The sequence below is a fragment of the Meleagris gallopavo genome, chromosome Z, assembly GCF_905368555.1.
Source record: "Meleagris gallopavo chromosome Z, MGAL_WU_HG_1.1, whole genome shotgun sequence".
NCBI classification, from domain to species: Eukaryota; Metazoa; Chordata; class Aves; order Galliformes; family Phasianidae; genus Meleagris; species Meleagris gallopavo.
Window position 1 is genome coordinate 28,049,082 of NC_139435.1, and position 19,797 is coordinate 28,068,878.

At 35.8% G+C, this 19,797-nt stretch overlaps 1 protein-coding gene across 3 annotated transcripts in view; it reads right to left on the reverse strand.

Moving 5' to 3' along the window:
* BRD10 (bromodomain containing 10) overlaps nt 1–19,797 on the reverse strand; it is a 60,724-nt gene that overhangs the window by 25,561 nt on the left and 15,366 nt on the right. For all 3 annotated transcript variants that reach the window (XM_085214436.1, XM_085214435.1, XM_085214437.1), the window contains exons 5-6: nt 8,430–8,506; nt 2,718–2,807 (exon numbers count right to left, since the gene is read on the reverse strand). In XM_085214436.1, coding sequence (XP_085070562.1) covers nt 2,718–2,807; nt 8,430–8,506 — 167 coding nt within the window. The remainder of the gene's footprint in view (nt 1–2,717; nt 2,808–8,429; nt 8,507–19,797) is intronic.

Consider the following 19,797-nt stretch of genomic DNA (forward strand, 5'->3'; position numbering starts at 1 on the left):
GAATTAAACTGTTTTAATCAGCCAAACAGTGAAAATCATTTCAAACAGGTTTATTATTTCACTGCTGTGGGAGGAATTGGTGGTAACACTCACATCTACAATTATCCATATCCTTCCATTACATAACATTGATCTAATTTGCACTCATTCTGCCAAACCAAACTTGTTTGAACTAAAAATCTCGTGTCATTTGTTGGCTCAAGCTCATTTCTGAGAAGTGTCAGATACAACCAGTCCAATTATGTACAAAAATTGCCAGCAAAAAGCACATTTACTCATGTTAAAGAAGTCTTACAGCTCAGCTTTTCTGTTACAGCCTTCAGTACGTCCAAGTTCTGGAGTAGAGATTTCCTTTATGTCATCAAAACAACTACTGTGAAGTAGTAATGTAATGAGACCACCACCACTTTCTTCATCTTCAGGTCCAAACAAGAAAAAAGGCCACGAAAGCCTCAAAATTATCATAATATATCATATTAAAATACACTTTCATATTAAGCCAAATTTATATTATGAGAGAGCAATGTTTTACTAAAAACATCAGGAACTTCAGAAAACCTGCAAGAAACTCTGTTATGGATGCCACTGTCAATTACGCCAAAGACGAATAATGAAAATCTGCATCTCCTCCAGATTTGAAGTTACCTAACTTAATTATGCATGGTGTTATTGACATAAAAAATGCAACTTTAATAACCTCCCTTGCAAAATGTCTAGCCAAGTTTGCTGACTCAAGATCTTTGTATTTTTTTTAAAGTATGCAATCTGAGTGATTTCTAAAATCAACATTTCACTGTTCCTTTTTAATCAATTCTTCAGTAATTAATCCTACTCTTATTTCTTCACATAATATTTCTAACACCATAAATGTTTAAAGCCTCAAAACATAGAAATGGGCAAACACACAGAAAAATTGTTCTTACCTCACAACTTCTGACCACTGAATGAGTTGTACCTTAACCCTGTATTTAAGAGCTTGTTGGTTTTCTAAGATGGTGTGATTAGAACTAAACATAGTATTCCTGCTGAAGTCATGCAACTTATTTACATAATGACATTATCAGATTTCAGTTCAAAGAGCGATTATGACATATTTAGCATTTGTATACCCTTGAAGAAGTCTTGTTGGTATCAATCCTACCAGTAGGAAAAGTCTCATCTATAATAGAATTATTAGTATGCTGATGTGTACTCTCATTTTTGTCTTTTTCTTCTATTGTAGATACAGTCTGTCTGATAACCACTGGACAATCCTACATTAAAACCAATTTCCAATTTAGCAACTATAACTTCAAGAGTCATCAATCTTTATTCCTTTAGATATTGTAACAGCTATTACACTAAGGAAATGCACTGAAGTTCTTTTGCTGCCTCTCCTCTACCATCTCTCCAATACTCAAATAATTAAAAATATAATATAATATAATTACTTCTGATCCAGACTAAGGACATTCACACAAATTAGTGACCAAACATCCACGGTACAGAAAAAGCAAAATTTTTAACCACTACTATCCATAGAAATGTCACAGAAACTTCTCCCAAAAGTTTAATAGAAAAAAAGAATCAGTATTAGAAAGAATTGGCTGTAGGGGACCATTTAAATTAGATCACAGAATTGTAGGGGTTGGAAGGGACCTCTAGAGATCATCGAGACCAAGATATTTAGATACTCTCCTATTCAACGTATTTCAATACAAAAACAGAATCACAGAATCATTTAAGTTAGAAAAGCCCCTGAAGACCACAAAGTCCATAGGTTAATCTAACACTATCAAGTTCACCTCCAAATTACATCCCTAAAAACCAAATCCATGCATCTCTTCAACACCTCCAGGGATAGTGACTTCACCACCTCCCTAAGCAGCCAGTTCCAGAGCCTTGCCAGCCTTTCCATGAAGAAATTCTTCCTGTGTTCAATGTAAACCTCTGCTAGAGCAATTTGAGGATGCTTTCTTGCATCCTGTCAGTTGTCACTTGAGAAAAGATAACATCTTCACTGCAACCTCCTTTCAAGTAGTTGTAGAGAACAATGAGCATTCTCTTCTCCAGACTAAACATCAGTTTGTGGAAGATTGGCTGGAAAGCTTCCTGGCAGAAAATGACCAAAGGGTGCTGTTTGGCAGCTGGCTGAACACGATTACAGCAGTGTGTCCAAGTGGCCCAAAATGCAAATGGCATCCTACCTGCATCAGGAATACTGAGGTCAGCAGGACCTTGAGGACTGTGCCTAATTTTGGGCCTCTCATTGCAAAAAAAATATTGAGTTGCTGGAACACTTCAGCAAAGCCTATTTTAATAGCTTATTCAAAAAAATAAATGGGGTTAGGAATCCTAATATGCATCTCAGTGGTCTCAAGAAAGATCTGATCTGATAGATTTGAGAACTCTGCGCTGTACTTGCTAGTAAGAATTTGTCTTAAGGGAAGAGGGCACACATTTAATAGAAATAGACTGCTTCTTCTAAGGTATCACCATTGCTTGCAATTTTTTTTGGCAGTGAGAACTATTAACATATAGTTAATGAATTCCCTTATAAGAAAACTGTGAATAGAACAATACATACAGAAAAGATTAAGATTACAGTCTCCAGGCACCAACCATATTGAGACTTCATACAATCAATGAAAAGGCAAAAAATCTTCAGCTGACAGTCCTCAGCAAATAACTGGCTCAGTTTCACATTCATACAAGAGAAAACTTTTTATGTCACATACCGATTTCTTTTTAATGTCTTCCAGATCTTTGAGTTCATTCTCAATCTTTGTGATTAATTCCCTGAGTTCATCAAGATTAGTGCAAATAAGCTAAAAAAAAAAAAAAAAAGAACACAAACACTTGGTAATGTGGGACTTGAAAAATACACAATGAAGTTAAATAAAATCTAAAAACTCATGTTACAGTGCCAACCATTTGGTTTTTATTTTCTTAGAGTATTATTTTTTTTTTTTAAAAAAAGTTCTTATTGAAATGAACGCACTTCAGATACAAACCATATATCTCTGTGTATGAGCTTCCTTTTCACAATGTAGGTTCTTCCTCCAAGCTGCAGTGAATGAAACAAGTTACCAGATTTGTCTCAAGTAAAGCAATGAGCTGGAACAAACTTGAGTACCAAACAAAAACTTGTTGAATTAAGTGTACCATCTTTGCACTATGCTGTTGTTATAATGTTACTGCTCTTGTTACAACTTTCACCTGATCAGAACCTTATCTTTTTACACGCAGCATTCCGGAATGATAAGCTAGCCTTATCTATAAAATCTATCTCATCTCAGTAAAAGCAGTATACCTAGTGCTCTGGAATTTCTTCTTATTTCTGTCCTTAGCAAACAGCTTTTTACATTCTTCCTATAACAAAATGGCTGTTATTTACTTGAACAAATTTTCAAAGAAACAATAATGATCTTTAAGTTTTGGCTTACCGTCACTTACAACAATTACAGACTTATTAAACTGGAAATTATTAAGATGTTAGGTTCATTCAGGTCACTATAAGTTAAGACTTGCTTATTTCTGAACATCTTTATGTTCAGAAATGTTTCCATTAGAATTGAAAAAACTTCAAAATAATGTAAGAAAAGTCAAATCCAAGAAGGAAAAAAAACCACCAATATGCTATCATGATACAATTTTTACCTCCATATTAGTGACTCACAACAATACATCTTAACTTCAATTACACATTAAATTCTATAATTTCTAGATTTGGAACAAGTTCATTTAAAAAAGCACATCAGGTTCTTTCATTATTATAACATAGAACAGACATGTCCCGCATGGAAGGAAGTTCCAAGTATGTAACTGCAAACCAGAAGGAAAATAATGATTTTTCTTCTTCTACCTGGCCTGCAAACAAATCTATGACACATTGTAATTATGCAAAAATTCGCAAGTTTGTCACACCTGTGACAAGTAAATAAAGACATGAATAGAGAATTCCCTTACACAGTTATAATCCGTTCCTTTGGAATTCATTTTTGAAATTGCCTTATGTGTTCTCCTACTGTAGGTGTTATGAGTCAATGACCAAAGACAAAGCAGAACTATGAGCCAAAGGAAGATACCATTCATCCAACTCTATTTAATTTGCTAAAAGCTTGTGAACTTCTCTCTAGAAATTTATATATAGTAAGAGTTTTTAAGAAGGATGATTTCAGTGTTATTAGTTCAATGCCATCTTGAAAATACCAACTGTATCTTTACAACAGAGCTCCTACATGTCAGCGGGTATTTCCTGTTGCCAAACTTTTCACAGTCTCTGGTCCTGCCAGAGCAGTCACTTGAGACATTAGGATCTAATTTGCCGAATTGTCAGTGAGTGTACATCAAAAGGAAAAATAAAGCAAACATTAAAAAAAAATGAGTTGTTTTGGGGATGGTGCTGACAGAGCAATCAAATTCCAATTTCATATTAGCAGAGATGTGCCTCTAAGACTAATACTTGTTTACTAATTATCTGCCGGTAAAACAATGAAGGTAGCAGCAGCTTAGCTTAGAGGATTTATTGTCAAAATGAGTTTAATATCTTGAACACTCTGATATCGTACTGGAAACCATCACAAAAGCATTCAAGAAGAAATCTATTTCTTCAAAAAAAGCAGGATTTTAAATAAGATATTAATACTAATACACTTATTGGGAATGAGTTATTTCTCAAATTTCTCTCATTCATCCAACATTTCTTACAAAACGAAGGCAGTGTTTTAAAAATGAAAAGAACAGTAATTTAAGTGTAGAATATATTTTTTATACAAAAGCAGAAGGGATCTAAAGCTGCAAGGATAAGTAGTTTGCAAATTTCTCTAATTTTGGATAACTAATATAGAAATTGTAGGCAAATTTAAGGCATAATTAAGACAGATGATGATCAGTGAAATTCTCACAAACTTCTAAAATCATGTTCAATAAGTAACAGCTTATTTCAGTCGTTACTTACCTTTCTCTTCAGCAAACTTAGCTTATGACTTAATTCATTTTGCAATATACTGAGAGATAAAAAACAATGCTTTTAAAGTATTATTTATCATTATATTAGAGCATGATTTAAAACTCTTTTCTTTTGCATGACATGTACTGTCAGTAAACAAAATGAAGGAATTTTTTTTTTAATGATCATCTTGATATGAAATACAGCAGTTGTGTCTCATAATGACACACTAATGTTTCACTGTTCTTTGCTCATCGTTGCTACATGCCAGAATGCAGCAATTCAACTTCCAGCAAGGAACACTGATTTTCTGAATTTGTTTGTATGTTTTTACAAGTGAGTTATGTGATCGTAATAAGAAACATACTAATGTTACAGTCTGATCTTCCTATCTCTCTTGGAGAACATGCTTTCTAATTATGTATCATGAGAAAAATAGTTTTAAGAGAGAAAAAACATCTTATTACTTGAAGGTAGAGAAAAGTTAGTCCCCATTCTCTAAAATACTATGCAGTATCCTAACTTTCTGGGGTGCTAGTATTTCCATTAATGTATATGTCCTGTACAATAATCATGTACATGCTCACTTCGACACAGGCATTTTCATATCAAGCACAGGACCGCATTTTTGCAGGAAATAAGTATTCTGTTTTTCAGTTGAGCATAAAGTAAACTTCAGATATTCTGTTTCCAAGTACATGTTCAAATTCAGTGTTGAACCTTTCCCATTAGATACAATCTCAGATCTTAGTAATCTCTCAAAGATCCTCATTGGACCCTCAAGGAAGAATGGCAGGAATAAAACAGATCTCCAGACTTTTGCAAGGAAAGATGAGTACCATTCTAACTTGGCACTCTCCAGTGATCTCTCAGAACTTACAAATGAACTTTTATCATTATTTTAAAAGTGCAATCTGTAAATCTGTTTGTAAATACACACCTTGTGTACACCCCTGGATTATGGATGCCTCCTCCTTGGTTCTCTTTAACCAGCTGAAACTTCAGCTAACCTTTCTAGACATAATGCACTTCAGTGTAGTTTTGTTCCCAACTTCAGGTTGTCTGCATAATGATTTTAAGTTATACTTTAACTTCTCATTAAACTGTTCTTTAATTGAAACCATTTCAGAGTGGAAAATATCCAAATATTCTTCATTTGAGATCTGTATTTATTACAGACCACAGCTGATGAAAGTTGAGACTGTTAAACACAGTCACAGAAAAGCCAAAACATTAGCCCAGCTCCTTACAATGTGTGCTCCTTCTTTGCTTATGGTGCATGTAAGTCTATGTACCTACATGTGTATATATGTACAGAAAAAGAAGGAAAGAATGAGAGAAAGCACTTAGAACAAGACATTAGTAGACATGGGTCAGAGAGAGAACCAACAACACCAACTTAGTAACCTTTTAGTACAGAAGTATAATTATTGTCTTTTTTCTTTTTTTTTTTTTTTTTAACATTAACAGGAAACAGTAGCTATAAACTTGGAAATGAGAATTTCTATTAAAAGGAAAACTGTAGAACCCAACTTACAAACTGATGAGCTGTCACCTCACTTATTAAATAATTTCCATAATACTAAAAACAGCATGTTTTTTGTGCTTTATTTGATAAAAAATAATTTAATTGACATCTGCTTCTGTTTTTATTATTATTTTTCAACAGCTTTCAGCTAAGAACCTAGCATAAGGTCTGAAAACACCTTATCAGTAGGCACTGATATGTGCTTTTTACATCTTGTTTACAACATTCAAACTACAAAAGTGAACAGAAAATTCACATGGTTTATTTCCTCAAAAAGATACTTAAAAGTGGCATTATAAACATTAGAATTAGTTAGCTATATTATTATTATATATTCTGTTGCTGTTGGGTTTTTTTTGTTGTTGTTGTTAGTAACTGGTTATAATGCACAGTTTGAGTCATTTGGTCTCTGCGATTTAAGATATTAAAATATGTAATAATATAAATTTTCTCAGCATTAATGCTGAATTTTGATCTTCGAGTAAAGAAAGGATTTACACATTTAGACTAATTTATACTATCTACTCCTAAGCAATAAGGTACATTGTGGCTATTTTTCTTTTTATTTTATTATTTTCTTTCTTACATTTGTACACTTAAGGCATATAAAACAGATTATAAATTTTTGAAAAGATTTCAATTATTTGCTTTCTTCCTAGAAGAGCTGCTATTTACATATGAATAGCAACATTTTCGCAGTTGTACCCTCCCTTGCATATCTCACTGTATAAACTTGTTTTATTAAATATTTTAAATCATATTCTCAACTTTAAATAATTATATGGTATCTGGCAATCCATGCATGTGGAAAAGAATATCAAGACACATGTTTTATACTGCTTTAGAAGTTTCACATCTGCAAATATGGTATAAAATATGAAAATATTTGAAACACAGTCATACCAGCCCTATCTATCCTCCTGAAAAAAAGCAGATAAATAATTAAAAAATTCCCTAAAAAGATTAAACTGCCCATAGTGATGTATCTTACCTTCACCTAAAACAGATCTAAAGCCTAGTTTTGATCAAAAGAGCTGAAATTACTCAGTAACATTTTAATTAACATTTTATATAGGTAAGCATAAAATGTTAATTTAGCATTTAAATAGATACATAAACATATAGTTTACTTTGGTTTGATATAAAATTAGGCTAAGCTTTAGATAATATTTTAGATAGACTATTTCTAACTAAACTACATATATCCATGGCATGCAGGGAATGCATTGAGAAAAATACATTTTTTTAGACACTACCTACACAGCAGTTGTAGCTTTATGAGGTTTGATTGCTTAGAATAGCACAGACTGCTGTCTCAAAAATAAGTTTTTCTAAAACAGATGCCACCAAAAGATAAGCTTAATTCAAGTAGGTATGGATATAAAAACTGTGACTTACAACTTAAACGCTTTCATACTTCTGTTACAGCACCATAAAAAATACATTGTTATAACTGCCACTCTCTTCTTAGTGCTCTCTGGTCTAAAGTTCATGAGCAGATAAGAGGTAAAAGTTACAGACAAGATGAACACATGAAGGTACAGATTTTGTCAAAGTCCTTGAGTAAAATTAAGCTCGATTTCAATTCAAGGGTCACAGTGAAACATATCATTAAAGCATATCAAATCAAACCAGTAAAAACACTAGTAATTTTATCCTAAACTGTATCTTACAAATTACATCAACAACTTCTGTTTTCCAGGTTTGCTCCTGCATCATACTTACCTGGGATCTTAAAAAGTACCGTGTACTTTTTATGTACTATATAAGATGCATATAATAAAAAATGCTAAAACATTCACTACCAAGAAAATGTGAAGTGTGTGTTTAAAAACACTACCGGAAGCACACCTTTTAATCGGGAAAAGGAAAATCCATCTCTTGACTAGGATTTACAAGATCTATGTCAAACAATGTGGGACTTAATTTACAGGCATTCAAAAACTTAGAACAAGAATTAAAATCATTTACCTGAAATTCTGGTATGGCAGACTTTGTGACACCTTTCCTCTTCTTTGTGATTGCTTTTTTAGAAACCGATTTTTTTCCTTTTAAGATTAAAAGAGAAAAGCTTCATAATGCTGTTTGTTGTACTTCATTAACAAAACCAAATTACATACAGACTTTAAAGTTAAACTGTAACTACCAGATGGCTGACAAGTGCGTCACATAAAAACAACGAACCTGAACTAGACGCAGCAAAATCAAACATTAAACTACAAGTATCTGTGGGGCAATTCTTTTGCAATAAATAAATAAATAAATAAATAAATAAATAAATTAAAAAACTACATTCCCATTACAATCCCATTATAATGCTCACAATATGCCACCTAAAAATTAAGAGAACACTGCAAGAAATTATTTAAGTCATAGAAGAAACATCCACATCACTATTCTGCAAGGAGCAAAATCCAGAACTTACGCCACAAACTTAAGAAATATAGTATCTTACCTGCAAGGCATGTTCTCTGACACTGCAAAGTGAATCATACATTAGGGTCTGGGACATCTACATCTTACAGTAAAAAATACCCTCAAAGAACAAACAATATCTAGAAATTGCCAAATGGATATACTAAAGTTATCAGTGAAATCAGAATACTCACAGAGTTATTCTGGCAGAGGCAAAGCCTAACATTTTAGAAGAAACCTCATGTCCTCACCACATAATTATGGCATATTGTAACATATACGTAACAATTAACTTTAAGGCAAGACAAGCAAAGTAATGCCTGAAGTATCAAGATTAATAGATCGTGAACACTTCCCACATCAAATAGTTGCATCACCCAGACTTATGTATATAATGTATACTTATGTATATAATTGAGTTCCTTATTCCTATGTTCACATGGTAAACTGCAACAAGTCCTCTTCTGACAAGTTCATTTAGACTAAAACCACCACTATAAGATTACCAACATGCTCACTTTCCAGAGTCCTAAACATCATGTAAAACCTAAAGAATCACATGACATATGCTGAATTCATTGTTAGATGTAGTCATCACGTTACCTGGTTTAAAAAAAAAAAAAACAGTAATTTTTTAATTATGAAAATATTCTCAAGAATTGTTGGTTTTTTTTCCTAATATATATGTATGTGCGAATACACACATGCAATTATATGAAAACAACTCCAACAGTAATACCTCATATTTTATTACGTTGGCCCACGACTCAAGTTTTTGTCAGTGGTATGGCTCTGAAGGCCGAACCTTTCCACCAATATTCTGCTATGTAATTGCTGTGCAACAGATGGCAGCAGAGGGGCAGTCTGACAAAATGGCATCTGACATGGAAATGCGTGTAAAGCAAAGGTGTGTCCTCCATGTGGAACAAATAGCACCCATGGACTTTCACTGACATTTGACAAATGTTTGTGGAGATAAAACAGTGAATGTGAAAACAGTGAGGTGGTCAGTGGTGTGTTCCAGTTGTAGTGACAGTGGCTAGAAAAGCAAGCCACATTCTTGACAGCCATGCATAGCTGTTACATCACCAAAGGAAGAACATCTCGATCAGCTCACCTGTACAAATCAGCAGCTTATGACAAAGGAACGAAACAGAGCTCAGTATGAGCTTCAGTTGGAAACAATGGTGACAAAATTTGAATATTGCAAAGTTTGTGCCAAGTGCGTCCCATGAATGCTCACATGGTAACAGAAATAACATAGTATGCAAGTTTGTCGGGTCCTACTGAACCAGTGTGAGGCTGAAGATGGCAGCTGTGGTTTGCATCATAACTGATGATGAGATGTGATGTCACCACTAAGAGCTGCAGTCAAAACAGTAAACCATGCAGCAACAACAACTACATTCACCAACAAAGAAAATGTTCATAACACATGGGTGTTATGGGTAGCACTATCTCTTTTGGGATAGGAAAGGGATAATCCTTCTGGATATCCTGGAACTTGGACAAAGGAACTCTGACCACTAGACCACAGCCCTGACTAAGCTAAAGGCCTGAACTTCCAGAGAAGACTACCTTTCTCATGCAACACAGTAACTAACACCAGGCCCCATACTAGTCTGACGACCATGAAGCACAATGCCAATCTTGGCTAGACTGTCCTACCACATCCCCTGCACAGTCCAGATTTGATGCCTTCTCACTTCCATCTATTTTTCTGATGAAAGATGGACTGCATGGGCAACATCTTCTTAGCAACAATGAGTTGCTAAGAAACAGTGGGTCACCTCTGCTGGGGCCAATTTTTACAAGCATGATATGCAGGCTCTTGTTCACAAAACACACAGCTAATGGTGGTGCCCTTGTTGCAAAACAGTGTTTTGTAGCTGAGAATTTGCTCTACTGAATAGTATTATTGTGCTCTTTTTATCTGTTGTAGTTCCCAAATAAATAGGAGGCGTTACTTTCAGAGGGACCGATGTAAGTGCAGAGGCAATTTAAACAGAATACACTGAGATACTGATCGTATCTCAAGACACTCTATCAATCATTAACCAAAACAATGGGAACAGAGAAAAATCAAAATTTTATTTTAAGTTTACTATACTATGTGGTTTCCAAAACACTGTAGCTGAATCTCACACAGAACAGAGCAAGGGGAGGGTACAGGACTGGATGGACTGCTGCTATAATCCTAGACTTGAAAATCCACTTAATGAAATGCATGAAAATTTAAAGAGTCCTCAGCTACCAAAAGTGCACTCATAGACTTAACATTAGAGAAGAGTGAAGAAGATATAGGTGCATCTTTATTAAAACAAAGACCTACACATTTTGAGAACATGAAAAAAATCCAAAATATCAACATTTTTAGTGCACACTTTAAGGATTCAGATGCATTGAAAACATATTTGGTATGACTGAAAACAGTGCTGTTCATTAAATGAATTAAAGCACACATCTAATACAAGTTTTTGTGACAAACCCTGAAGAAGTCTGGACATACGGTGGTTACCTAATGCTGTAAAAGAATGTCATCTGGCACTAGCATGAAGGGATAAAAACACGAGGCTGCCAGATAGTCCTACATTATCTTTCTTTATATAAAGATAGTTCTGAATGGTTAAAAAGAAATGTTTAGCTTCAAATATTTTCAACATAACATTTTATAATGAATATTTGCTTGAGTACTTTCAGCATGAGGTATTATATGATGCAGCATACTTTGAAAAAGCAAGTATGTTCTGCAAAGACAACAGTGATGATAAGATATGGCTGCCCCTACAAGCGGCTTCAAGCTCTGTCACATACAAAAATGGTCATGCTAATACTGAAGTCACGCCACCACAAAGCATAGTTGCTTGTCTTGAACTGCCAGGTTGAGGTAGGCATAGATTCTGTATGGACAGTAAAATCAGTAAAGGGTTGAACAGATTACTACTGTGAGTAGCAATTTCTCAAACTACTCCAGTGTTATATGCTAGAGCTCCTTTGCCTATGATCTTAGCTAGAGAGACTGTTTAAAATAGTTTAAATTACTTCAAGAATAGAAGTAATGCTACTGAGAGATGCTAGATGTATTTTGAGTCATAGCACACTGCACCCTTTAGATCATGCTCAATGTACAGATACATTTAAGCAATCACAGCTGGAAAAACAAATATGAGAAATAAAGAAGGAAAAAAATCTAATGAAAAAGTTGATACACACTGTTTCATTAAGTTACCTATAGCAATTCAATGTGACCTGCTTATCTCTCAGTTCTCAGTCTCTCACTTTTACTAGTCGTGATTTAGAAACCATTTAGCAATAATTCAACACACAGACTAGAGAAATAATCATAGAATCACAGAATGACTGAAGTTGGCAGGGACTTTTGGCTCCATCTGTTTGAGGTCCTTTTTAAGTAGAAACATGAGAGCAGGGTGCCTAGTTCCCATCTTCTAAATATCTCCAAGGAGGAGACTCCACGACCTCTGGGCAGCCTGTGCCAGTGAATGTGCAGCCACTTCAGTAAAACATTCTCACAAGGGATGAGGTAGCTCAATAAATAGACCTTCAGATATCTTCAAGAAATAGGTAGATAAGTCACAGCCAACATGACTGCTTGTAAAATTACTGCTTCCAACAAGGAGCCAAACTATGTGACCTCCAGAGGTTTCTTCCAACCAACTTTTCTATCACTGTGCTGCTTTTAAAAGACTGCCTTGTAGAGAATACACATGCTATAACAAACAGACAGGAATCAATAATACTAGAGTGCAATGCACAGATGGAAGATTAATCAGAAAATGTTTTGTCCAGTTTCACAGTTCTCTTCTCCTATCATGTTAAGAATGAAAAGATAAAAACACGAAATAGTTTCCCTTCAAAATAAATTATTACGCAAACTACAACAAAAAGTCCATGTAAAATGATGATCTAGAAGCTTCCGAAGAGGTCTTCTCCTCAATAGTTGCAACTTCACAAAGGCTGTAGCTATTACAACTACCATCTTGAAGAATTAATAGTGGTCTCGGAACCCAACAGTTACAACAGTTATATATATTTTTTTTTGCATAGCAGAGATATACTTACTGGGACAAGTATTTGACAAATGTTTTATAGAATCATGGAATCACTCAGGCTAGAAAAGACCTTAAAGATCACTGAGTTCAACCACAACCTAACCATACTACCCTAACTCTAGCAACCCTCCGCTAAATCATGTCCCTGATTACCGCATCCAAATGGTTTATAAACACATCCAAGGATGCTGACTCAACCACCTCCCTGGAGAGCCTATTCCAGTACTAACAACCCTTTCTGTAAATAAATTTTTCCTGATATCCAACCTAAACTTACCCTGGTGCAACTTGAGGCCATTTCCCCTTGTCCTGTCACCTGTCACCAATAAGAAACAAATCCCATTTTCACTGTAAGCACCTTTCAGATATTAGAAGAGAGCAATAAGGTCTCCCCACAGCCTCCTTTTCCCCAGACTAAACAGATCCAGTTCCTTCAGGCTCTCCTCATAGGGCATATTCTCCAAGCCCTTCACAAGCCTTGTTGCCCTTCTTTGGACCTGCTCCTGCACCTCAATCTTTATAAAGATTAATCTTTATAAAGATTAATAAGTAAATACTGATTTATCCTTACTTTTGCTAGTACCACATGACAATACTCCTAATGAAGATTAAAATTTTATTTTTTAGATAAAGTTTAATTTCAAATATGACAATATTTCTTTAAAAAGAAAAAAAAAACTTTTTGCCTTTTATCAGAATTATATAATATTACTAAAAAAGGAAAACTGACTTGTGTTCAAATATATACATATCAAAACTATATTAATAAAATTCTACTTTGCTACAATAGAAGTGTTATAAAACTAGGAAATGTCAGCCAGCATTATTCCTGTATAACCTTTTATTCACCCACAAACCTGGGCCACAATTTCTAATGTCTCCACAATGCTTGTTCCAGTAGGCTTCACACCTCACTGGGGTTTCAATTCAGAGAATTGGATATGAGAATCTTACCCTGGATAAAAGTAGCTTTTCTCATCTCTTTTCTCCCTCCCATAGCGCAGGAGAGGATCAACTCTTTTTCATACCACTTCCGAAACAGACAGAATTAAGACATTCTTGAGGTTAGAGAGGTAAAAACTACAAACATTTAAGGCAAGAGCCCTGTTCAGTGAGCACAGAAAGACTGCAACAAATAAATGCCCCTTTAATTCTCCACCAGAGAATACAGGGAAAATACACAGTCTCCTTATTCTTCAAGTAAACTACAACACATTACCCTAAATTAAACTATAATCCAGATATGTAGGGATATAAAACAAAAACTTTATTAATAATAGATAGTAGATAGTACTTCTCATAAATAAATGATGCAAATCTTCACCTAGAGCTGGCAGCATCACAGTAGAAAAGTTGCATTTGTATATTTCCTGACTTTATCTGCTGAGACAAACCTCTTGTCAAAATGTACACAATCGGCAATAGGGGTTGTACAGTTGAGTCATTTCTTTGTTTGCTTTTCTGAATGAAAACAAACTCTAGAAGGGGCCAGAAAGGTATTAAGCGCACACAAGTAACATTTAACATGGATACTCTCCTGTCCTGCTTGTCATGGTTTGGTCTTTGAAGGATGATGAAGAAGAAAACTTGTGTATTGTGTAAGTGAGAAAGAGAGATAGCTGAAAGCACTAAAATGAATGTTAAACAAACACTGGTCTCAGAAAAGTTGTTTTCAAAGGAGGCGAATGTTCTTTGTATGACTGAGATGCTGTTTGAAACAATGTATTCCAGGTTTAAGGTATCCCTGGCTCCTCAATCAAAGACAGTATTTTATATAACAAAGACAAAACTAAACCAAAATAGATTAGTAACATAATTAAAAACTGAATAATTTTTACATTGCTGTTTTAATTGTTAATTCTAAATTAACAGTGAAGAATCAACATAGTAAGTGAAGCCAAAGAAAAATGACTTCATGAATTCATCCTGTCTTGAATGAATTTGTCCATTCAAATCTCAATTCTAACATACATTATACTTTTGACAGACAATTAAGTGCCGATTGTTACTTATTTTCCTTCATCATTTCTTTCTTCATGCGTAGTCAGCTCGGATCTACCAAGGAGAAATCATGTTCAACCAGCATGATAGACTTCTATGATGAAGTGATCAGCCTACTAAATGTGGGAAAAGCAGTGAATTTCTATAGGGCCTTTGACACTGCCTCCCATAAGGTCCGCACAGAAAAGATACTGATTTATGGGGTGGATGGACAGACAGTGAGGTGGGTTGAAAGCTGGCTAAATTGCCAGGCCCAAAGGGTAGTAGTTTGTGGAATGAAGTCTATGTGGAAAGTAACTGGTGGTGAACATTCCAGTCAGCAATACTGTTCTGTATCATAATTAATGATCTGGATGATGGGGTGAAGTGTACACACAGTAAATTCACAGATGACACAAAACTGGGAGGCGTGGCTGATAGGGCACAGGGTCATGCTGGTACCCAGAGGGACTTGGACAGTCTGGAGAAATGGGCTGACAGGAAACAAGGGAAGTTCAGCAAGGGGATGTGCAAAGACCTGCACTTCGTTAAGAACAATCCCAAGCACCAGAACGTGCTGGGGGCTACCTCAAAGGAAAGCAGCTGGGGATCACCAGCTTGAACACAAGCCAACTATATACCCTTGCAGCAAAGAAGGCTAATGGTAACCTGGGCTATGTTAGACAAAGTATGGACAGTAAGATCCTCCAAGGGAGATGACCCTTCTCCTCTCTTTGGGGCTAATGAGACTACAGTTGGAACACTGTGGTTCCCCAGTATAAGACAAACAAGGGTACATCAGAGTGCAACAAAAGAGCCATGAAAATGATGAAGGGACTAGAGCATCATTTCTACAAGGACAGGCTGAGAAACTTGAGACTGCTCAGCCTGGAGAAGGGTAGGAAAGATCTCATCAATGTATGTAAGTAGCAGAAGGGTAGTTGCAAACTAAACACAACCAGATCCATTTCACTGACTCCCAGAGACATGACAAGAGGCAATGAGCACAAAGGGAAACAAAGAATGCTCTGTCTGAATATCAGTAGAATTTTATTTTATTTTTACTGTGTAGGTGACTACTTGCAACCTGCTGCAAGGTGGTCCTGTTTGTATACAGGGGTTGGACAAGATGTCTTCCTAGGTGCTTTCGAAGCACCATTCTGTGATTCTATGTATTTATGATTTGTGATCAAGCCATTTAATAATCAAAGTGATTGCTACGAGTGTAAAAGTTAAAAAAAGTTCACATTTACAGATCTTTCAGCATTTACTCATTTTAAATAACAATGCTGTTTGAATACTTCTGTTCAAAGATTTACTGGAAATCAACATCTTATTAGCTAACAACTCTTCCAACAGCACTAAGAAAATTCTTAGAAATGCTCTTGACAGTCTTAAATCACCCCACCAAGAGTAATAAAGACCATTTATTAGTTAGCATAACATAAATCATTTTTACTTGAAAACAGGAACATATCTAAAGATCTAGTAAAACTTTTTGTGAGATCTTGTGGCTCTTGTTTGAAGATAGCAATCAGTGCTACCAATTACAAAGTGACATCATCATAGAGCAGTAATGCAGTTTTTGCAGCATATGCAACACAGCAGCAATCTCCCTGAGGATGAAAAAGATAGTATTTTACTCTACATCACCAATACTCACCATGATAAAATAAAGTCCAATAAATTCCTGCTTGCTCGTCCCATTCTACCTGCAACTCCACTGTTCCAAAATGGAAAAACTTGCAACAGTTTCCCTCTTCACAAACATTTAAGATATATTTTCACACATTTCAAAGGTTTGGCAAAAACTGAGCATGTCCTGACTTAACAGTATTCTCCTTATCTTAAACCTTGATCCCAACAGCTCCCCTTCTAGAAAATATCATATGCAATTATCTAGAAAATGAAGCATTACTAAAGACTTTTTAAATCTTCCACTTGGCAGAGAATGTTTTTATAAAGTTACAATGGCAAAGCAGATCTGAACAAGTGCATTAATTACGATGATTTAAAGAACAATGCAAATAAACCCACAACAGAGCCATGTTTCCAGAATTACAAAACTTGACTGGCACTGCAGCTTGATGCATTGAGAATCCAGTTGCAACTTGCAAAAGAAAAGAAACCACATGTATTATTTTAAATATTGTTAATGGGTTGCTCCACGTAAAGAAGTCAGACACCTACAAAGAAATCTTTACTATTCTGAAGACAAAGGTGAAGATGAAAACATACCACGTACTACAAAACAGCTGCCAGGCTGTTAAATTCATTCCTTCATATTCAAGCAAATGTTGACTTTGCACACAAAACTTAACGATACTTCAAAGAAATAAAATATGCTGTGAAATAAAGTTTAAGAGGATAGATAGCTATGAATCTTTTAAAGCATAAGTATAGTATTCACAGTGAGGTTCTTCTAAGGGATAACATTTTAACAAATGACTGTTTACAGCAGATGTATGCTATAAAAGGGGTTTTCTATACAAACTGAATTAAAAGAGATGACTGAACTCACACTTACTTCAACCTCTGCTTCAGGCATATAGAATTACTTCAATCAGACTCTCATCCTTTTTTTTTTTTATCACCCCTCTGCATGTTTTCAGTTTCATCCAGTCTGCATTCCAAGCAAAGTCAGAATTCCATTTTTATATTGTGCCTTGCACTACAATCCTTGATGTACCTCACTGTCTTAACAGGTACATCTGGGTACCTGGTGCCACACTCAGGGCTTTCGCTTGCATCTTGGAAAGACCAGGTACACTGATGTCAGATGGGACACAACTGATCAAATAGGCAGCAATCTGACTGCACTGATTAGCAAAACTTTAAACTAGGTTTGATGGGAATGTACCTCTGAGTTACAAAAAAGAGCCAGGGAACTCTGTCATTTCAGGAAGCAGGAGGAAAAAAAAATCCAGATTTGTTCCAAAGGCATTTAGGGAGGGCTCCTCAAGAAGGTAACACTGTGCATAGGCCAGTTGAAATGCCAGTACGCCAATGCATACAGCACGGGAAATAGGCAGGAGGAGTTGGAAACCATAGTGTAACTAGAAAAGTATGGCCTAATTGCTAATACAGAAGTGTGGTGGTTGCCAATCCTGCCCACGGTGGGGTAGATGGAATTAGATGATCTTTAAAGTCCTTTCCAACACAATCCATTGTACGAACTACATGACCAGAACACTACTTGTAGGGATACAAGGCATCAGAGGGATACAAGGTTTTTAGAAAGAGGGGCAGTGGAGTTGCCCTATATGTTAACCAACTGATTAGATTGCAAAGAGCAACCTCTGAGAAACAGTCATGAATATACTAAGAGCTGATGGGTAAAACTTAAGGACAAGACCAATAAGGGACATCTGGTGGTAGGATCTACTAAAGGCCCTAGAGGAGCTTGCTGACAAGGCCTTCTTGCTTAGCTACAAGAGTCATTGTGCATATAATCTCTCATCCGTATGGGACATTTCCACCACCAAGTACCTGCTGGGAAAGCAACTCAGCAGGCTGCAAGCAATCCAAGAGACTCCTGGAGTGCAAAGAGGGTAACTTCCTGCTCCAGGTAGTAGATAAACCAATCAGTGGAGAAGTGCTATGGACATGGTACTCACCAATACAGACAAACTCATTAAAGAGATTAAGACTGGAGGTGGACTGAGATGTAGCAGGGATGTCCTAGAGGTGTTTCTGATCTCAAGGAATATGGGCCTGGTAAAGAGCTATGTCAAGACACCAAATTTCAAATAAATTAACTTCCAGCTGGTTAAGGAATTATTGGATAAGATTGTCTGGGAAGTTCTTTAGGGACAAAGGAACAGAGCAGAGCTTAATGAGCCTTTCTGAGAGCACAAGAGTTGTACATCCCCCAGTGCGTGAATCAAAGCAGGAAGAGAGGGAAATCAAGATAGCTGAAAAACAACCTGCTGGTCAAGCTGAAGGATAAAAAGGAAGCACACAGATAACTGAAGCAGGGATAACTGGCTCAGGAAGAATACAGGAATGCTGTCCAGACAAGCAGAGATAGGAATAGGAAAGCCAAGAATTACAAAATCACTGATTTGAGTTGGATGGGACCTTAAAAAATCATCTGGTCCAACTCCTCTGCAATGAACAGGAACATCTACAGCTAGCTCAGGTTGTTCAGAGCCTCATCCAGACTAATCTTGTATCTCTCCACAGATGGAGCATCCACCGCATCTCTGGGCAACCTGTCCCAGTGCCTCACCACCCTTATAGTAAAAAACTTTTTCCTTATATCCAATCTAAATTTTCTCTCTTTTAGTTTGAAACTATTTCCTCTTGCCCTATCACAACAGACTGTGCTAAAGAGTCTATTCCCTGTCAAGCAAAGAAGACATTCACTTGTCAACCATTCAGAATTCATTATCTTAAAACATGAGGTTGTTCGTTCTTTAGATGCCATTTCACATCTAGTCTCTATGTACGGCAAAACAGAAATTGATGAAGCCCAGAAGAACGTTAATACTTGTGAATGTAAAAATGTTGGAAAGTGAAATTCTTACTTCAGAGCATTAACACTAGATCAAGCTTAGATCTTGATTACATACGATCATATTCAGTACTACCGTTTCAGTAATATTGACACAGTTACCACATTGCAAAAACTCAATAAAGTGATTACGTTCTTCTTTTCATAACTTATAAAGAAGTTCCTTATTTATTGCAATGCTTACAATATGGCTGTAGTTTTTCTCACAGTAGTTATGGAAAGTGCACCCTCAGAAAGTTTGCTGATGGTACAAAGCTGGGAGGAGTGGCTGACACACCAGAAAACTGTGCTGCCATTCAGCAAGACCAGTACAGGTCGGAGAGCTGATTATGGAGGAAAATTAGGAGATTCAACAAGG